At 43.4% G+C, this 19,315-nt stretch overlaps 1 protein-coding gene across 1 annotated transcript in view; it reads left to right on the top strand.

The window, feature by feature from the left end:
* syne2a (spectrin repeat containing, nuclear envelope 2a) overlaps positions 1 to 19,315 on the top strand; it is a gene marked incomplete at its 5' end in the record, with an annotated part of 223,959 nt that overhangs the window by 80,707 nt on the left and 123,937 nt on the right. The window contains 17 exons of the mRNA XM_083642872.1: positions 411 to 555; positions 3,046 to 3,246; positions 3,644 to 3,894; positions 3,976 to 4,054; positions 5,545 to 5,676; positions 6,731 to 6,913; positions 7,829 to 7,966; positions 8,389 to 8,574; positions 9,079 to 9,201; positions 10,062 to 10,235; positions 12,180 to 12,278; positions 13,574 to 13,681; positions 14,802 to 14,894; positions 15,241 to 15,660; positions 16,369 to 16,460; positions 16,571 to 16,727; positions 17,746 to 17,853. Coding sequence (XP_083498998.1) covers positions 411 to 555; positions 3,046 to 3,246; positions 3,644 to 3,894; positions 3,976 to 4,054; positions 5,545 to 5,676; positions 6,731 to 6,913; positions 7,829 to 7,966; positions 8,389 to 8,574; positions 9,079 to 9,201; positions 10,062 to 10,235; positions 12,180 to 12,278; positions 13,574 to 13,681; positions 14,802 to 14,894; positions 15,241 to 15,660; positions 16,369 to 16,460; positions 16,571 to 16,727; positions 17,746 to 17,853 — 2,689 coding nt within the window. The remainder of the gene's footprint in view (positions 1 to 410; positions 556 to 3,045; positions 3,247 to 3,643; positions 3,895 to 3,975; positions 4,055 to 5,544; positions 5,677 to 6,730; positions 6,914 to 7,828; positions 7,967 to 8,388; positions 8,575 to 9,078; positions 9,202 to 10,061; positions 10,236 to 12,179; positions 12,279 to 13,573; positions 13,682 to 14,801; positions 14,895 to 15,240; positions 15,661 to 16,368; positions 16,461 to 16,570; positions 16,728 to 17,745; positions 17,854 to 19,315) is intronic.

Here is a 19,315-nt window from a genome sequence, read left to right as displayed (position 1 = left end):
TCATGTGACAATAGAACAGGGGGAAAAGTTGCCCATGTAAATGTTTTTTCAGACCAAAAGTGAATAATCTGTGCAAATAAATTGCACGGCAAAAAAAAGAAGAAGAAAAAGAACCCATTTATCCTTATGGGACTATTCACACCAAATCAAAATTTGCGGTGTCCCCCCCCGATTTAGTGTGAATAGGCCCATAGAGATAATTGGATTTGTGTTTTTTAATTGTCATGCCATTTATTCACACATATTATTCACTTTTGGTCTAAAAAGACTGTAACACTGAAATGTTGCTACTTTTAAGTCAACATTAAAAACACAGTGCATCGGTTATATTACAATTAACAACAATCATGATGACATATGCTCCATATTTCTAGATAATGCTGCAATGATTTTGTCTCATATTCTGGTAGCTGTGCAAACAGAGAATGCAGCCACAGGAAGTGTCACGACGACATACAACAACTTCTGTCCAGGTTTGAAGCCAGGCTCTCAGCGTGTGCTGCTGAACACGTCACTTCATACGACACGTGTGTTGAGCAACAAAACACAGCTAAGGTAGGTTACAGGCAGCATTCATTAACACGTCACTTCATATGACACGTGTGTTGAGCAACAAAACACACGTCACTTCATATGACACGTGTGTTGAGCAACAAAACACAGCTAAGGTAGGTTACAGGCAGCATTCATTAACACGTCACTTCATATGACACGTGTGTTGAGCAACAAAACACACGTCACTTCATATGACACGTGTGTCGAGCAACAAAACACAGCTAAGGTAGGTTACAGGCATCATTCATTAACATGTCACTTCATATGACACGTGTGTTGAGCAACAAAACACAGCTAAGGTAGGTTACAGGCAGCATTCATTAACACGTCACTTCATATGACACGTGTGTTGAGCAACAAAACACACGTCACTTCATATGACACGTGTGTTGAGCAACAAAACACAGCTAAGGTAGGTTACAGGCAGCATTCATTAACACGTCACTTCATATGACACGTGTGTTGAGCAACAAAACACACGTCACTTCATATGACACGTGTGTCGAGCAACAAAACACAGCTAAGGTAGGTTACAGGCATCATTCATTAACATGTCACTTCATATGACACGTGTGTTGAGCAACAAAACACACGTCACTTCATATGACACGTGTGTTGAGCAACAAAACACAGCTAAGGTAGGTTACAGGCAGCATTCATTAACACGTCACTTCATATGACACGTGTGTTGAGCAACAAAACACACGTCACTTCATATGACACGTGTGTCGAGCAACAAAACACAGCTAAGGTAGGTTACAGGCATCATTCATTAACATGTCACTTCATATGACACGTGTGTTGAGCAACAAAACACACGTCACTTCATATGACACGTGTGTTGAGCAACAAAACACACGTCACTTCTTTTGACACGTGTGTTGAGCAACAAAACACAGCTAAGGTAGGTTACAGGCATCATTCATTAACATGTCACTTCATATGACACGTGTGTTGAGCAACAAAACACATGTCACTTCTTTTGACACGTGTGTTGAGCAACAACACACAGCTGAGGTAGGTTACAGGCATCATTCATTAACACGTCACTTCATACGACACGTGTGTTGAGCAACAAAACACACGTCACTTCTTTTGACACGTGTGTTGAGCAACAAAACACACGTCACTTATTTTGACACGTGTGTTGAGCAACAACACACAGCTGAGGTAGGTTACAGGCATCATTCATTAACACGTCACTTCATATGACACGTGCGTTGAGCAACAACACACAGCTAAGGTAGGTTACAGGCAGCATTCATTAACACGTCACTTCATATGACACGTGTGTTGAGCAACAAAACACAGCTAAGGTAGGTTACAGGCAGCATTCATTAACATGTCACTTCATATGACACGTGTGTTGAGCAACAAAACACAGCTAAGGTAGGTTACAGGCAGCATTCATTAACACGTCACTTCATATGACACGTGTGTTGAGCAACAAAACACAGCTAAGGTAGGTTACAGGCAGCATTCATTATGCGGTCATTAGCACAATTAGTGTACAACTGGACTGCACTTGTGATTTTGTCTTTTAGATGTTTTCCTATTTTAATTTTTATCTCACAATATTGCTAATAACCGCTACGCTGCATACTACTAAGTGATTCTGATTCTGATCTGTTTAGACTCCCAGATGGTTGAGTTTCATGTTTGAACAATCACAGGAATGCATTTGAAATAAAAAAAAATGTAGCCACCAGGCATAATCTGAATTGCAGTGTGTCCCACCAATCTGTTACTCCAAACTCTAACTGTTACTAACTGTTACACAGTGGTTCCCAACTTGGGGGTCGCGACCCTATTTGGGGTCACTTGGAATTCAATGAAATGTCTTTAAAAAATATATAAATAAATAGAAAATACACCACACACAATGTAAAGCTATGCTGAAGAGGATTAGGGCCACATGTGATTTTTTCTTTAGTTCTGAGTTTAAATCAGGATTCTGAGAATAAAGTCACAATTCTAAAAAAGTTTGCATTGACAGAATTCTGAAAAAAAGTCAGAATTCTGAGGAAAAAAGTCAGAAATCTGAGATTAAGATTCCAGATTCAAGATCATTTAAAAATAAATAATGTCATTCACCTACATTCAATAATTTTAATTAAAGTCAGAATTATGAGTTTACTGTCAGAAATTTGGGGGGAAAAGTCAGAATTATGAGTTTACTGTCAGAAATTTGGGGGGAAAAGTCAGAATTCTGAGAAAAAAAGTCAGCATTCAGATTTGAAAGTCAGAATTCTGAGGGCAAAGGTCTACATGTGACATCACTGATGATGTCACTGGTGATATTACCGATGTACCAGAATTTGAATGTCTGGGGTCCCTAGATTTTTGTGACATCAAAGTGGGTCACAAGCAAAACAAGGTTGGGAACCCCTGGTCTAACAAATTGTGCAAACACTATTTGACCCAGGTCCAGTACATGTACAGAGAAAACTCGCTGACCCTGACTCTAACTTTTCTAACCTCTGCATGAAGTCACTGATGGAGGATCTGCACGGCCTCGCTGGGAAGATAGAAGATCTGAGAGCTGGATGTCCGATGCAGGGCTGTGGGGTCGGCAAGGACGGGGAGCTGAGCGCCCTCTGGAGGCGCTGGGTATCATTACGCCGTGGTGTCGGCCTCCTGATGGCACACTCGCAGCAGAGAGGAGAGGAATGGACAGACATCACCACCAGTGTGAGCTGTACTATCCACAGGAGCTTTTAAACTTCAAAATGATTTGATGTAGCATAATGGTTTATTCTTTAATGAATCCTCAATGAGTATTATCAGGTAGCATTTGTTTTTCTATAGTATTTTGGTATGAAACCCTTGAAATATCATCTTGCTTTGGCTGCCAGAGGGATTATTGGTTAGGCAAGACTACAATGTATAATATGTCATCTGAAACCATATGAAACTTACCCTTCTTTTAGGAAAGGTTTACTCAAGTGAATCTACTGTGTCTAAAATACATATTATTGATCTCAGAGTGGAAATTGGGTCATTGCAGCATTAACATAGGAGATATTGACAGACTAAATCAATACTTTAAAAAATATATTTATAATATATGTTAAACTATTTTCTTTAGATGGAGCAGTGTTGCAGTTCTTTGGCCAGTCTTCAGGCGGGGCTGCCTGACTCCTCCACCATGGAGGGGGAACCGCAGGAGCTTCTTGCCCAGGCTGAGATCCACCAGGCTGGCCTGGAGCAGGAGCAGCAGTCCTTGGCCTCTCTGGAGCACCGTCTGGAACATGCCCTGAGCTTATCCAGTCCGCAGGTTTCCAGCAGCCCTGGGCCTGTGGGCCAACGACTGGTGAAGATCCAGGAGAGCTTCAGGAGGTGTGACATAATATATATTATACATGTGGGATCTTTTCATAAGAGATGATTGTTGAATGACAGGGATGCTGTCCTCCACAGCTTGAAAGAGAGGAACCTGGTGGTGGTCACGTCAGCTCTGGCCGAAGATCAAGAGAGACAGCGGATTCAAGAGGAGATAGGAGATGTGGAGCAGCATGTGTTAGCCATGCTTCCTGCTCTGGACACCTGTTCGAATCCACACCAACAGCAGGTCAGACTCCTTTTTCTTTTCTTTTTTCTGACAATTGGAAATCAGTGTTCAGTTTCTATATCAGAAAAGATAATACCAATACATTCCTTTGACACTCACTGTCCGTTCTGTATACAGTATGGACTAACGAGTTTATCTCTTTTTCATGTGCTACAGTGCACATTGGCCTCAGGGTCTATTTACAAGTTCTGCTTAACTCCAGCAGAGAGATGCTACTTTGTCAGTTGCAGCCACAGACCCCATGAAACTACACTAATTAGATTTCAGCCTGGGTCATAAGTGGCATTTTGATACATGTGGGCTACTGTACCCCAACGGTCTGAATGCTCTCATCTGTGAATGGTCTTTGTACAGTTTCAAAAGCAGCACCACGCAGCAAATGGGAGCACATTTTCTGTTGGCTTCAGGGTCGTGACTTGTTCATAATTGTGCAACTGCGCACGTGTCAGAGGGAGCATGGTGCTAGTCTACGGCTCTCCCCAGATCGGCAGAGGGTGGAGCAGCGACCGGGGCAGCCGGGGGGGAATTGGCCAAGTACAATGGGGAAAAAATCAGAAAGAAAAAACAAACAAAAAACCCCCTCCCTCTCTCTCTCTCTCCCTCTCTCTCTCTCTCTCTCTCTCTCTCTCTCTCTTTGTCTCTCACATTTTCCCTTTGCACTTCTGCGTCGACAGGCGCTCCAAAAGGACTTGTACGTGCAGAAGGCTAAGCTACAGTGCATCATGGACGCAGTGCAGAGCACGTATGACCAGGTTCCAGCTGACATCGGCAGGCAGATACAAGATGTTCAGCTGTCCCTTCAGAGAGCAGAGGAGGAGGTAACAGGAAACACACTGAAATCCATCCTGCTCAGATCAACATGATATGAACATCATGTGACTTGTCATCTCTCTCTGTCTTGAAGCACCAAAGTGAACATGTAGGTTATTTAGGATGATACTCAGTTCATTCATGGAAATAAACAAATCCTCCAACAACAAAGGATTATCTGACAGGAATCATATGATACCAGTTTACAGAGGTTACACTTCCCCACACCTACACTATATTGTTTTGACTGCTCTAGTGTGTTGGTCATGTCATTGTAACTATGTTGGCATCAATTCTTAATGTAAACATCAATACTTCTAATAATGCACCAGGTTAGAGGTTTCCTTGTACAATTTACATCATTAGTTCTCAGAGAATCTCTTTAATATCCAAGCAACATTGGTATTGTAACTGAAATATCCCTAACCGAATCGATATCAAATCGTATCGATTTGGGTCCTTGTGTATCGGGAATCGTATCGAATCGAGGAAATCAGTGGTGATACGCAGCCCTATTACAGTAATAAGGTGACGTCACACACGGACTCTCTCCCTCTCTCATCTCTTCTCCTTGACTGTGTGTGTGTGTGTGTGTGCATGTTCTGCAGATCCTGGACAGAAGCGACCCAGTTGGTACGCTAACTAGCAGAGTGATGGAGCTGCACTCTGGGCTGGAGGGAGTGAAGGTGTTACTGAAGCAGAGGAGTCCATCAGTCACTGAGGCTCAAAACACACTCAAGGTGGGTCCAGTTGTGTGATTGTGTGTGTGTGTGTGTGTGTACACCTGTTTCACTGAAACTAGAAATTGAGCGCGCCCCTTTCTAGCCTACCGTGCGTTGTCGTCTTCCTCCTTCCCCTCCTCCTCCTCCTCCTCCTCGCTCATTTCTGCCGTTCGTCATCACACTCAGCTCTGCGTCGGCTCACCCACAGGAGGCAACACACATAGACTGTTCCCTGTGTGTCTGTTCCCTCTTTGTTAAACTTGTTGTCTGGGCCAGAGGAGAAGTCGCGGCCTCATTTGGAGCCATTACAGTTGCGGGTGCTTCCGGTCCAACTTTGATGAGTTTTCCAGTCACAATATTGTCATTGGTTTCCCTGCGTTTTCTGAAAATTGCGTTTTTAGAAAAAAAAACACATTTACGCTTCAAAAGTCATAAAAGTGGTCCACGTGTGTGAAGATGATCCTGGTGAGCACAAATTACCACTCCCATAAACTTTTGTTAACCACAGACCTTATTTCCTGCATTTAAGCGAAATCCCCATTTAAAACCCCATAGCCTTTTCCCCTTACAAACCCAAGTGCTACTTCCGGACTCATTCCTCCAGTATGTCTCTATACAGGCTAACATCTAGGCCTGGCAGTGTGGATGATATTTAGAGACGGTGAATGAACCCAGAGAGCGGTGTGCTCTATCCACGCTGTCGAGCTGCGCCTGGTCCGATCCAGACCCCTCTCTCTGGTGCAGCCCTCCGCTCGGCAAGCACCCGACCATCTGGTCAGGCCTTGAAGGCCTTGAACGCTTTTGAAAATAGACAAATGGATATGATTCATTGAAAGTGCTTAAATGTATAGATGATAACATTAGTAAATAGGTTTAACACAACACAGTTGAGAAGTGCTCACACAAATTGGTGTCTGTGAACTTTCTCATTATAAACAGTAATTAACGTTGAGCTGTGAATTTGAGGGAAGTGGACCTGGACAGTCCTTGAATGTGATGTTTAAGAAGGTGTGTGAAGCCTGTCATGTACTGTATATACTGTACATACTTCTGTTCATGTTGCAACCTGAAGCACGTGTGGGATGAGCTGGACGCGTGGCACAGCCGCTTGACGCTCCTGGAGAGCGAGGCTCAGGATCTGGGTGAGGAGCGTCCGGATCGAGCCCACCTCCTCATGGACCGCCTCACGCAGCCCCTGCAGCTCTACCAGGGGGCGGCACACATGGCAGAGCAACGCACTGCCTTCCTCAGCAAGGTCAGTCACACACACACACGCACGCACACACGCAGACACACACACACGTGCGTGCACGCCCGCACACGCACGCACGCACACACACACACACGCACACACGCAGACACACACGCACGCACGCACACACACGCACGCCCGCACACGCACTTACACTACATCTACTAACAGGGTTCCCATGGCTCCTTGAAAGTTTGTGAATTTGAGAGAGGGAAATCAAGACCTTGAAAGTTTTTAAAAAGTTTTGTATATTTATTTAAAAAATGCCTGTGTTGTAACAGTTATTAAAGGTGCATTCAGCGATGTTTTGGTGTTAAAATAAGTGTTAAATGGCTCTATATTCTGACAGCAATCACTGAAATAGAGTGTTTGGTCAGTGACTTGAAACCTCCAACCCCCCACTGTCCTCTATCTCTCTCCTGTAGTCCTGCATGCAGGGCAGATGTATCTCTGCAACCATAACTCACAGTGACTCAGGGAGGTGGCGTTGGATTCGGGGTGAAAAAATACATTTACGGTAGTCCTTTAAAGGCATAGCGATCTGACCTTCCGTTTCCCAGAAAATGACAACATTTCCCTGATTGGATAGTGGGAGGTCGACGCCAATTTTGATACAATCAGATAATTGTTGACATTTTCTGGGAAATGGAAGGTCAGATCGCGATGCCTTTAAAGGACCTATTTTTTGATTGCTGTTAGAATATAGAGCCATTTAACACTTATTTTAACACAAAAACGACAACAACAAAAAAGCTTTAACCTTGAGCCGTGTCTCAAACTATGCTGTGTTGGGTCCTTGAGTTTGATGTTTAAGAAGGTGTGGGGAGTGGGAACCCTGTCTTGGGGAGAATGACTTCTTACTGTGAAGTGATGTAGTTCCGTCCTCCTTAATGTCCTGTCCTCTTTGCCCTGTGTCAGATCCCTGCCTATCTTCAGGAGTTTGAAGACATGCTCCACAGCGCCACCGACTGGTTAGAGGTGGCCCAGTCTTGGCTCAGCGCTCCCTGCTCATACACGACAGCCAGAAGCATTCAGAGTCATGCCAACTCACTGCAGGCCAGTGACAAAACACATACATTTATATGTGCCAATGAAGACACACAGCAACTGTATGCATCACATCTGTACATTTATAAAAAATAAAAAAGTAATAATAATAATAATTAAAAAATGCATCCATAAATAAAATAATACACCCACACAAATGCATCTACGTATCTGCTACCGATATTTTTTTACCATATTCTATTTTTGCTTTTCTGTATCCCGTTACAGTTTGCTGCAGCAACAACTCAATTTAATCATATATTACAATTTAAAGTGTGCTCGGCTAGCAGTTCAGAGCCCTGGCTCCAGGTTATACCCAGTGACCGTAATGGAAATGATTCATATATTTTCACTAATATCTATACAAGCCTTGACATTATGTTTCTTATGAATAGCAAAGATTAATGTAACTCAATGTCCTAAACTCTCAGCTGGTCCTGGATGATGCTGAGCGGATCAGGGGCACCCTAGGAGGCTTCAGACCTCTGTTGGAGGAGATCTCTGCTGTGTGTGACATCAGCACCCAGGAGGAGAAGTTGGCCCAGGCTGACCAGCAGGTCCAGACCATGCAACGCAACATCGTGGAGCCCCTGGAGCAGCTCCTGCACACCGCTGCTGTAAGAGACACAAGCTCTTTACTTTCTAAAGGCATATTCCATCTAGGGATTTTACAACAAGCACCATTTTTTAGGTGTTTTTAGAGTTTGGAGTTCTGAGCTGCTACCAAATGGCAGAACTTTTGAATTGTTGGACTTCAAACTATGCAGACCTACATTTCTGTGTAAGGAAAAACAAGGTACCACTCTATACGCATTTGTGATTATGGAATTTGAATTTAGCAAATTTATAGCTAATAATATTGCAAGCAAAGTGCAAGCAAAACCTTAACGAGGGCGCCGGCACTCGAACACCTAAATGGATTGGAAGTTGGAAACCCCTCATTACCGTTTTGCTTGCACCTGTGTTACTTCCTGTCTTTTAGACACAAAATGGGTGAATTGGGTGGGAAGTGAAAAAGGCGAATCGAACCTGAACTAACAGGGATTATGTTTGTTTTATTGTTTGATTTTAGATCATTAACAAAGTCTATGAAAAAAAGTTATCGCCAATCTCCTTTCCAGGTGGTGGATGCCATGGAAGCAGAGCTGAAGACTATGGAGAAAAATATAACCAAGATCAGAGTGATTGTATCTTCGATGGACAGCGCCAACATCACTGTCCTGGAGCGTTTTCACAACCGACAGGTGACAAGACAGACCAGACACACTACAAACGTATCCGACGCGAAAGCGACGCAACGAGAAGCGTAGGCAGTTTTATTTTGGTGTCCTTGTTAACAGTTTAGACCGATCACACCAGCCACCATCTCACGTCCTGCATTGAGATTTTCCGCATCTGGTGTATTTTTCTTCAATATTTTATTTAAATTTTTTCTAAACAGTACACAAACAAAACACTTGAACAGCCTCGGACAGAGAAAACAAAAAACATCAACATACAATATTACAACGTGGTGCTACAAGCCGCTTAAGGTGCTTATGTACTTATAAGAGATATTGTCCAAAGGATCCCACGCAAGCGGTCCACGAGGAACCAGCCGGGCGAGTCACCCGTCACCCCAAACCTCATCAAGGTAGGCCAGGAACGGGTCCCAGATGGCCGAGAATCTTTTTTGAGTGAGTTGGTCCTCAGGAACCTAAGTCTCTCCATCGGTATAACCAAGGTCATGTCCATCAACCACATTTGAAAAGAAGGTGAAGAGGGGGATTTCCATTCCTTCAGGATGAGTTTCTTGGCGACAGTTGTCCCCTGCGTCAGAGCGCATCTGGTGTATTTTTGACGCGAGCCACAAGCGGCCGCGTGCAGCCAGGCATGAAGTCAGTACAAGTTGTGAACAGGGCGGAGCAAAACAGAGCGCTTCTGTTGTGAATGGCCACGCCCCTGCACAACGCTTCCGTGATGTGCTGCGTCGCTTCCATTTCCAGTGTGTCTTTTATCACTGACTCATTATTATATTATAGTGATCTAATCCTAGAAGAACTTAAAAACTCTTCAGAGTTTGTTACAGGTGCACGATGTTGACACTTTGTATTGGAACATGCAGGTGATCGTGGCCAACGTGCGGTCGATGCGGAGGACGTTGGAGGAGATGGAGCGGTGTAGAGCAGAGCTGGGCCTGCCACAGGGAGAGGGGCAGAGCCTGGCCGTCTTCCCCAGAGCCTGTCAGCTCCTGGAGTCACTGAACGAGCTGGAGACACAACAGGCTGAACTGCTGGAGGTACTGGATGTACTTTTAGCATGGCTGCATAGGCAGAAATCAGTACAATAAAAAGATGTGTGTATGTTGAGAATCATTATATGGTCCGACATATACTTCCAGCCTGACACCACGAGTAGGCTGTGGCTTTGGTCACTCACTTTTGGTCTCTCAATTTAAATTTCAATGAGCACTCTCTCTCTCTCTCTCTCTCTCTCTCTCTGGCTAACCCAGTATTGATGACTGTATGTTAACTCATTGAGTGCCAGCCACTTTTGGAGAACGGAAGCTCCCAGTGCCAGAGTTTCAGAGCGTTTTCAGTGATATCTCAAGGCCCACAGAATATTGTGTGATATTACTATGTAAACACCGAACACGCACAAAGAACGAGGAGACTCTCTTCTATCATCTGCAAAAAAAAGTTTATTGATCCCATTTTCCGTTCTTTAGTTATGAGCCGGAGAAGATAGGCTGTTTTGAGCACAAAGACAGTTTTCAAATTAGAAGCTGAGTTATTCCGCCTTTTGTGAAATGCAGCATTTCAAGCACATTCTGAGTCTGAAGATAATATTTTCTGATGTAGTGACGTGGTGTAGTTGTGTGGTGCATGCGTGCCCCACCCCCCTCTCCCCGCCTCAGCTGCAAACTCCTCCCCACACGCACCCAGTCTATTTTCGGAGCCTCCGTTTTTGCGCCGGGCGGCTCCCGGCCGTCTCCCAGCGCGACAAGGAAATGCCAAACGGGACTGCAGGGATAGGTTTGGCCCATCGGCATCGGGTGCTGCCTTTCTGGCGGGTAATCGTGTGGAGAAACTATATGCAGACAGACAGACAGAGGCAGAGGAGCTCAGTTGTGTGCGCGGATTGACTGATGTTCGCAGCCCGACGTCAGCTGCAGACAGAGCAATCTATATGGCTCTGGCTGCAGCATGCATCGGCTTCTCTTTGATCACGGCTTTTTGCTGCAGTTTGCGGGACCTTTCTGTAATCTGGAGAGCACTGTCGCCACCTAATGAGTCCGTAAAATAGGTTATACACCTTCAATAGCTACAATATTTGTACAGGAGATGCCTGATGCTTTGATCCACGTCCCACCGTCAAAAAACGCAATTGACGAACATGTTCGTCCTTAGCACTCTACGTTACTAAACCAATTGACGAACATGTTCGTCCATGGCACTCAATGAGTTAAGGAAAAGCCCCAATTTTTTTTAGCCGGTTTTAGGTAGAAACACTTGCTGTGCAAACTGTCAATACATGTGGCTACGTATGACAACATACAAACTTTGGATTTCACATATTTATCACGCCTTAATTGCTAGACAAAGTTGATTTTCTTTTAAAAACACAAAAAAACATTTTAACATAAAGTTTAACATTAATTGCTTGCCGACATGCTGAACATCGGATTTACACTGGATCACTGCACATATTATTGAAATGGAAGTTGTTTTGAATCTAATGGTACTAAGTATTTGATATAACTCCTTGTAGTTTTTGAGCACTGTCGCCTCACAGCAAGAAGGTCCTCGGTTTGATTCCCACCTGGGACGCTGTTGGTGCTGAGGGTGTTTTCCCATAGACCCTTTTCACGGGGGCCATTTTGTGCCGAAAAGGCAGGATAAACACAGGTGCAAGCAAAACACTAATGAGGGCTTCAAACTTCCAATGATTGGAATTTGGAAACCCACAAAATGGCCCCCGTGAAATGGGTCTATTCCCATATCATCAGTGGCTACTGCCCAGGTGGGCTCGTCAAGAAGGGCCTTTCTGTGTGGAGTTTGCATGTTCTCATCTCCCGGTGCTCCCCTGGGGTTTATCCTCCAGATAGGAAAAAATGTCACTGTAGCCATACTGTCATTCTTTGACCCATTTGAAACATGTGTGCTTGAGTGCTGTAAAGGAAATGATAAAACCCCACTGTGGGCATTAATGGGTTAATCTCTGGTCTGTTTGTCTATCAAAGAGCAAGGTTATTGAAGAGGAGGAAGAGGAGGAATATGAGGAAGAGATCCCCACACAGGAAGTCAGCATGGACACACAGCACCCAGACGGCTCTTTCCAGGTAACAGATCTTTGGTTTGCTGCCAAGCATCAACAATAATAACAATAAAGCAGGTTTGACAGTGGTGTTGGATTTCACAACTTGGGAAATTCAAATGACAGTCGCCAAGTCCACTGGGACCTTAGGGTTTCCACTGATCAATTTCTGGAATAGCACAGGATTTTTCAGACAGGCAAAGTCAGGGAATTTTACATGGCAGTATATTCTCCAAAATTGTTTCACATATGCATTGAATTACATGGTGGGTTTCAGTAATTCAACCAGCCTATTCTTTCTAAACTGGAAACAACTTTGCCAAACCAGGTAGGGAGAACATTTTTAGGTCATGGAACGATTGAAGCAGTCCGACAAAGTCATGGAAATGTTACATCAAGGCCAGCTAGCTCACAAGAGAAGAGAGAGGCTTGGTGACTTAGTTAGAGAATTTTAGCAAAATGCTTGGACCATCTGTGAAAAAAATTACTACCAATAGCTTTCTTCACCAATGTGTTCTTATAGGTGTCTAGAATCACCTCTCAATTAGTGCAAACCCAAATCCTCGTGGAAAATCCTGATTGATTATACACTGTGCTTTACATAACAATAACCAATATACCAATATCATATGGTCAGGGAGACATTTTTACTCAAAAATAATGTTTGGAATGGATTCAGCACCCCTGAAAACCCCTAGTTAGACACCCCACAAGTTCATTTTAGACTTTTAATTTTTATCATATTTTTCACCCAAGCCCTCGGGGCACCTTAACTTTGATTGGCTCTCCAGGATTTTCCACGAGGATTTGGGTTTGCACTAATTGAGAGGTGATTCTAGACACCTATAAGAACACATTGGTGAAGAAAGCTATTGGTAGTACATTTTTTCACAGATGGTCCAAGCATTTTGCTAAAATTCTCTAACTAACTGTTAGAATTTCCAACTCTTGTCTGGGTTTGACTGAACCTGTCGGGTCCAATCGTGGCTCCAGAATGCATCGCCCTCAAACACGCAAACTCCACCTAGCTGGCAGGCTCAAGCAAACCCCTAAACCCTTTGTGATACAGGTTTACTTTTTAGCATGCATGCTGCCATATGAGTTCAACAACAGTCTGAACCTTGTTATTTTGTTGCAAGCAAATAAAACATGACTTCAAAAATCTACTTAAAGCATGGTGTCATGTGCTGGTATGCATTCTGAAAATAATCATTTCCTCACATGGCTTAAAAGCCATAGCCATTTTCTGAAGGTTTATAAGCAGAGAATCTCTAACCCCAACGCTAACCCATTATCACTTACCCCTACCACTCCAAGCAGGAGGCTTTTGAAGCGTGTAATTCAGAGGAAGACGAGGAGGAGGAGGAGGAGGAGGGTGGGAGGAGTCACTCATCGTCCTCTGACACACTAACATGCAGTGCTCCAGAGGTAAAGCTCACAACTATGTATTTAACACAGGGCAGCTTCTCACCGGCTTTGCTCCATCTGCTGCACAAGAATGTTTCATTCCAAAATGACACGTTCAACATCATAAAAAGTCCTCTGCTAAATGTTCTCATTAAACTTGAACATTTTGAAAATATCGGGCAGGTAATCAAGTAGTGTTGTAGCCAAGTCACTATATCTTGAGTCCGAGTCAGAAGACATGAGTGTGAATCCACATGTAGGTGGAACACACGTGCCTGCCCTTACAGAAAATTGCATAATGTCACGGTATTAATATAGCTATTAATATCTTATGCCAAATTATTAGGGCCTATTACAAAAAAAATAAAAAAATAAATCAAACTAAAAACAGTCTTCATCAATTAACAAGTCCTCGTCTCCAACTTCCGAGTCTGAGTGCATGATTGCTCGAGTCCAAGTCCGAGTCTTGAAAAGCACCCCCCCCCCCCTCAGAAGGGCGTTTTCAAATTTCACAAGTTCCTTATTCTCTCATTTTTCCTCCTTTACTGATCATTTTAAAGGGAATATTTCCCAACTCTTGACTTCAGGCTGTGTTGTTATTCACTTAATCTTTACTGCTTATATTTATTGTTATGTTGATGTGCATATTTATTTTTATGTTGATGTGTAAAACTAAGGGGCAATATTTTAGCAGATCTTAGCATATTCTGTGCTGATACAAGGCTGTCAGGCAGGCAAACCTGTCCCCTTAGAAACCCACCGTGGCCCTGTCAGAACCAGCTGCTTTCAATGTGTTGGCCCTTAGGATCATCTCCTCTCCTTTCAAACACACACATACACACACACATACACACACACACACGCGCACACACACACACACACACACACACACACACACACACACACACACACACACACACACACACACATACACATACACACACACACACACACACACACACACACACACACACACACACACACACACACACACACACACACACACACACACACACACACACACACACACATGCACAATGAGAATGGCATATGACGGTGTGTGTGTGTGTCTGCATGTGCATGCCCCTATTGATGCAACCCGTATGTATGTTAGGACCTAGAGGAGTCAGTCCTAGACCAGGACCTTGAGGAGTCAGTTCTAGACCAGGACCTTGAGGAGACAAATGCTTCACCTGTGGAAAGTGAGGATGTTCCTGACATCTCAGAAGTCAAGGTAAACTCTGGCTTTTCACAGGAGATTTCATGCATGTTGGCTCTCTTGTGTTGTTGTCTCAATAGCCTTCAGATATTTGCATGTGTAAAATTTTTGTTTTTGATATCAATATCGTCATTTTTTTCAGGGATACAGTATGCACTTACTTGACTATTCAGGATAAATCATAACGCAATGAGTGATAGTAATATTAGTCACGCACTTAATAAACCATCATTTAATTATTGAATTGAGGGATTCTGCTGTCCACCGTGGTCTTTGTCCATTGTCTGCTGCAGAGACAAACCATTTCCCGGACTTTGACTAGACTGTCATGGATCTTATTATTTATTTTTGTTGTCTTTAGGCACCGGAGAGTGCGGCCAGTCGGCTTTGTCCAGAGGCAGACTCAGTGACGGCAGAAACTGGGCCGGTATCTGTGAAGACTGTGCCAGCTACCAACGAGTCTGGATCAGGAAATGTGGAGACTGGATTAAAACCAATGGCATCAACACAGCTGCTAAGCACTGCAACGGACCAGCTGGAGACCCCAGAGCATGAAAGCCCCGTCACAGACACGCATGCTGGAAACACACATGTACATGAAAGCCCCGTCACAGACACGCACGCTGGAAACATACATGTACACTCCCGTCAGGCGGTGGCTGCTGCAGTGGAAGAGACGAGGCTTGTTCCTATGAGGCCTAAAACTCCATTCACAGCACACAGAGCAGCAGGAGGGTCTTTGGGCAGGGAAGAACAGTCCACAGTCCCTCACCAACATCTGGTAAGTGCCCGGATTTGATTCCCCACAATTTGAATACATTTATTTTATTGTTATTCTGGGTTTCAATGGAGAGTTTTAGTGTCCCTTTAGTGGTGTACATTATGTGTCAGGGAGAAATACAAAATGATATGGTGACTTTTTATGACATGGAAATTTGCCACAATATATTGACTATAACAGCTTCAATCCAATATCATTATCAGCCTTCCTGGTCCTAGAGAGAGCCAAAATCACGCCCACTTCTGGGTTAGATATACGAACCAAGGGATCCACCATTTATTTTCCCATAGACATTTTGTAAAATGCTTATAAAAATAGTTGTACTTCTTCAAACTAAACGGTTCAGCTATAGTTAGAATCAGGAGAGGCCATAGAACATTTCACGCAGAACAAAACTACAAAAATAGCGTATTTAAAAAATATATATATCAACTTTGTTTTTGGTTTTGGTTGTTTTGGTCCAGGTGACATGTTATAGCCTCTCCTGATTCTAATTATAGCTGAATCACTTGGTTTGACCAAGTAAAACTATTTGTATAAGCATTTTACAAAATGTCTATGGAAAATAAAATGGCGGATGAAATCCCTTGGTCCGTATGCTTAACCTGGAAGAGGGCATGACTTTGGCTCTCTATATCTGCAGAACCCTATTTCAGAGTCTTACTTTTTGTCCTTTTCCCCCACTGTTTTCTCTCTCTCAATGCCCAGGCGGAGAAGGAGCAGAGTGACGTGAGCACCAGTCATGGCAGCATGCTAGAGGAATCTCAGCAGGTGCAGCAGCCCTCTGAGATGGAGATCAGGTAAAAGGCAGCGTGCCACTCATAGGATTCGGCCATGAAAAGCTATACAAATCACTTGCACATAGCACAGTGTACCGCTGCAGGCATACATCTCCCCCTGCATTCCTCAGGGTCCCTAGATTGTCTGGTGATGATGAGGAGGAGGAGGAGGTGCAACGATGGAGTCGACTCTTTGCCCAGATCTCTCAGAAAGCCACCGCCCTGGAAAAGCTTCAGGAGGAGCAGCTGACATCGGCCAGCTCAGGGAGTGGAGGGATCGAGGAAAAGGTAGCAAGCCAAATACTGAAAAATGACCAACGACCAGTTCCAGCCAGTAGCCTCACTGATGTTTAAGAAAAGCCCAACGAACAGTTTAATGTTCCAGACAGTACCCTAACTGATGTTAACGAGCAGGTTAATGTTCCAGCTAGTACCCTAACTGATGTTAACGAGCAGTTTAATGTTCCAGCCAGTACCCTAACTGATGTTAACGAGCAGTTTAATGTTCCAGCCAGCACCCTAACTGATGTTAACGAGCAGTTTAATGTTCCAGCCAGCACCCTAACTGATGTTAACGAGCAGTTTAATGGTCCAGCCAGTACCCTAACTGATGTCAACGAGCAGTTTAATGTTCCAGCCAGTACCCTAACTGATGTTAATGAGCAGTTTAATGTTCCAGCCAGTACCCTAATTGATGTTAACGAGCAGTTTAATGTTCCAGCCAGTACTGTAACTGATGTTAACGAGCAGTTTAATGTTCCCACCAGTACCCTAATTGATGTTAACGAGCAGTTTAATGTTCCCACCAGTACCCTAATTGATGTTAACGAGCAGTTTAATGTTCCCACCAGTACCCTAATTGATGTTAACGAGCAGTTTAATGTTCCCACCAGTACCCTAATTGATGTTAACGAGCAGTTTAATGTTCCAGCCAGTACCCTAACTGATGTTTAAGAAAAGACCAGTGAGCAGTTCCAGCCAGTAGCCTAACTGATGTTTAAGAAAAGATTAATATACTTGAAGACGGCATGCATCCACATTAATGTGGAAAGGGATTCAGAGGACCTAGATGGTTTTGATATTAAAGTAAATTACATTTTAAAATAACCAAATCTCAATTGGCATTCCCTGGTAAATAGGTGTACATTGGGATATTATTTTTTTAAGTTACTTTTTCTGCTTCGTTTCATCTTAAAATCACGATGAATCAAAGCAGTGGTGGGTTTTATGTCACTACATCTGTGGTCAGATTCATCTATCATTTCTTCCTTATAGTACATCCGTCCTGTTTCCTCTGGTTGCCTAGGTAACAGAAAGGGAGGCGGAGACGACTGGATCTGCCACTGCTGTTCTCCGGCAGGCACATGACTCCACCGCCATGCTAAGATGCCTCAGACGGACAATAGCCACAGAGGTAACACCTCAGCCTGCATGCATGTAGGCACCCAGTGTGTGTGTAGCATATGTGCTAGTAGGGGTGGGAATAACCAGAGGCCCCATGATACGATATTATCACGATTTCTATAAGAAAAAGTGAGATATTGCGATTACCTTTTTTCAACTGCAAATGATGTCCCCAAAGGAAGACACTTTGTCAACATCTGTTTTATCTAATAAGATAAAGTTTCCAGTCTGTTCATCTCACTTCAATCATTTTTATTTAAGCAAAATGGGATATTGTCAAGCAGACGGACTGACCAACACTGTCATAAAAGCCTGTCACAAATGTTGCATGCACCTGACAATTTATATCACAAAATATCACAATACTTGGCCTTGTGTATCAATACATTATTGCCACACAGAAATATCACAATACTATGATGTATCGATCCCCCCCCCCACCCCTATGTGCTGGTGCACTATGTTGTTAAACCTTGAAGACAAATGATAAACATGCTTGCAGCATTACAAGCTAATTAGCAAACTTAATCTTCTTCTTATGAGTTAAAATTGGCTAAGTGGGGCGGCGGCGGTGTGTGTCACGATTGTGATGTCATCAGTGATGATGTCATCAGTGACGTTACTTGAACAATGATGCCATCAGTGATGTCATCAGTGATGATGTCATCAGTGACGTTACTTGAACAATGATGCCATCAGTGATGTCACTTTAGCTATTGTGATATCATCAGTGATGTCTCTTTAGCAATTATTGTGATGTCATCAGTGATGTCACTCGAGCAACTGTCAGTCTCCAGTCTCCACCCTAGGAATCGACCTAGTTTCAACAAATCTTCGATGGTTAATCTGGCCAAATACAAATGTATACTAAAGATGCATGTATATAAAAGATGCATGTAAGTGTTTATTACTGCTGACTGACTCAAAACTCACCATGTTGAGAAGGTTAAAGGTTATCGTTATATGTACTGTAGCAAAATTTGATCTGACTTTCCAACTTCATCATCATCTAAATGGTTCAAATGGGAGAGTACTGGAGCACACAGATCATCTTAAAAAGTCTTTATTTGGTGCTCAAATCAAATCACAACTGACGTTTGGACAGCACAGTGTCTTCTTCAGAGTAATACAGCATTGGAATCACAGTCTATCTAAACCCTTCCCTTAACTGAAAGCCTGATGCTAAAAGAAAGGGGGAGGAGTAAATCAGGATATGGAGGCTGGCTCATCATCAATTAAAACAAGTAGAATGCAAGTAGCATGCTTTGCGCGGTCAATGCTAGTCTACATTTCTAACTCCCCATTTTCCCCTGAACTCACCCTTGTCCTCTTCCCCCTACTCATATTCCCACCAAAGGACTGCCTGAGAACAGCAGCAGCAAGCCTAAAATCCGGGCCGACGAATATCTCCGCCCTAGAGCGAAGAGACACACATTGAAATAGTTTATTTCAAAGTCTTCCCAAAAGTTTCA

Source organism: Poromitra crassiceps (assembly GCF_964638095.1).
Source record: "Poromitra crassiceps genome assembly, chromosome: 9".
NCBI classification, from domain to species: domain Eukaryota; kingdom Metazoa; phylum Chordata; class Actinopteri; order Beryciformes; family Melamphaidae; genus Poromitra; species Poromitra crassiceps.
This window is presented reverse-complemented; position numbering and strand designations above follow the sequence as displayed.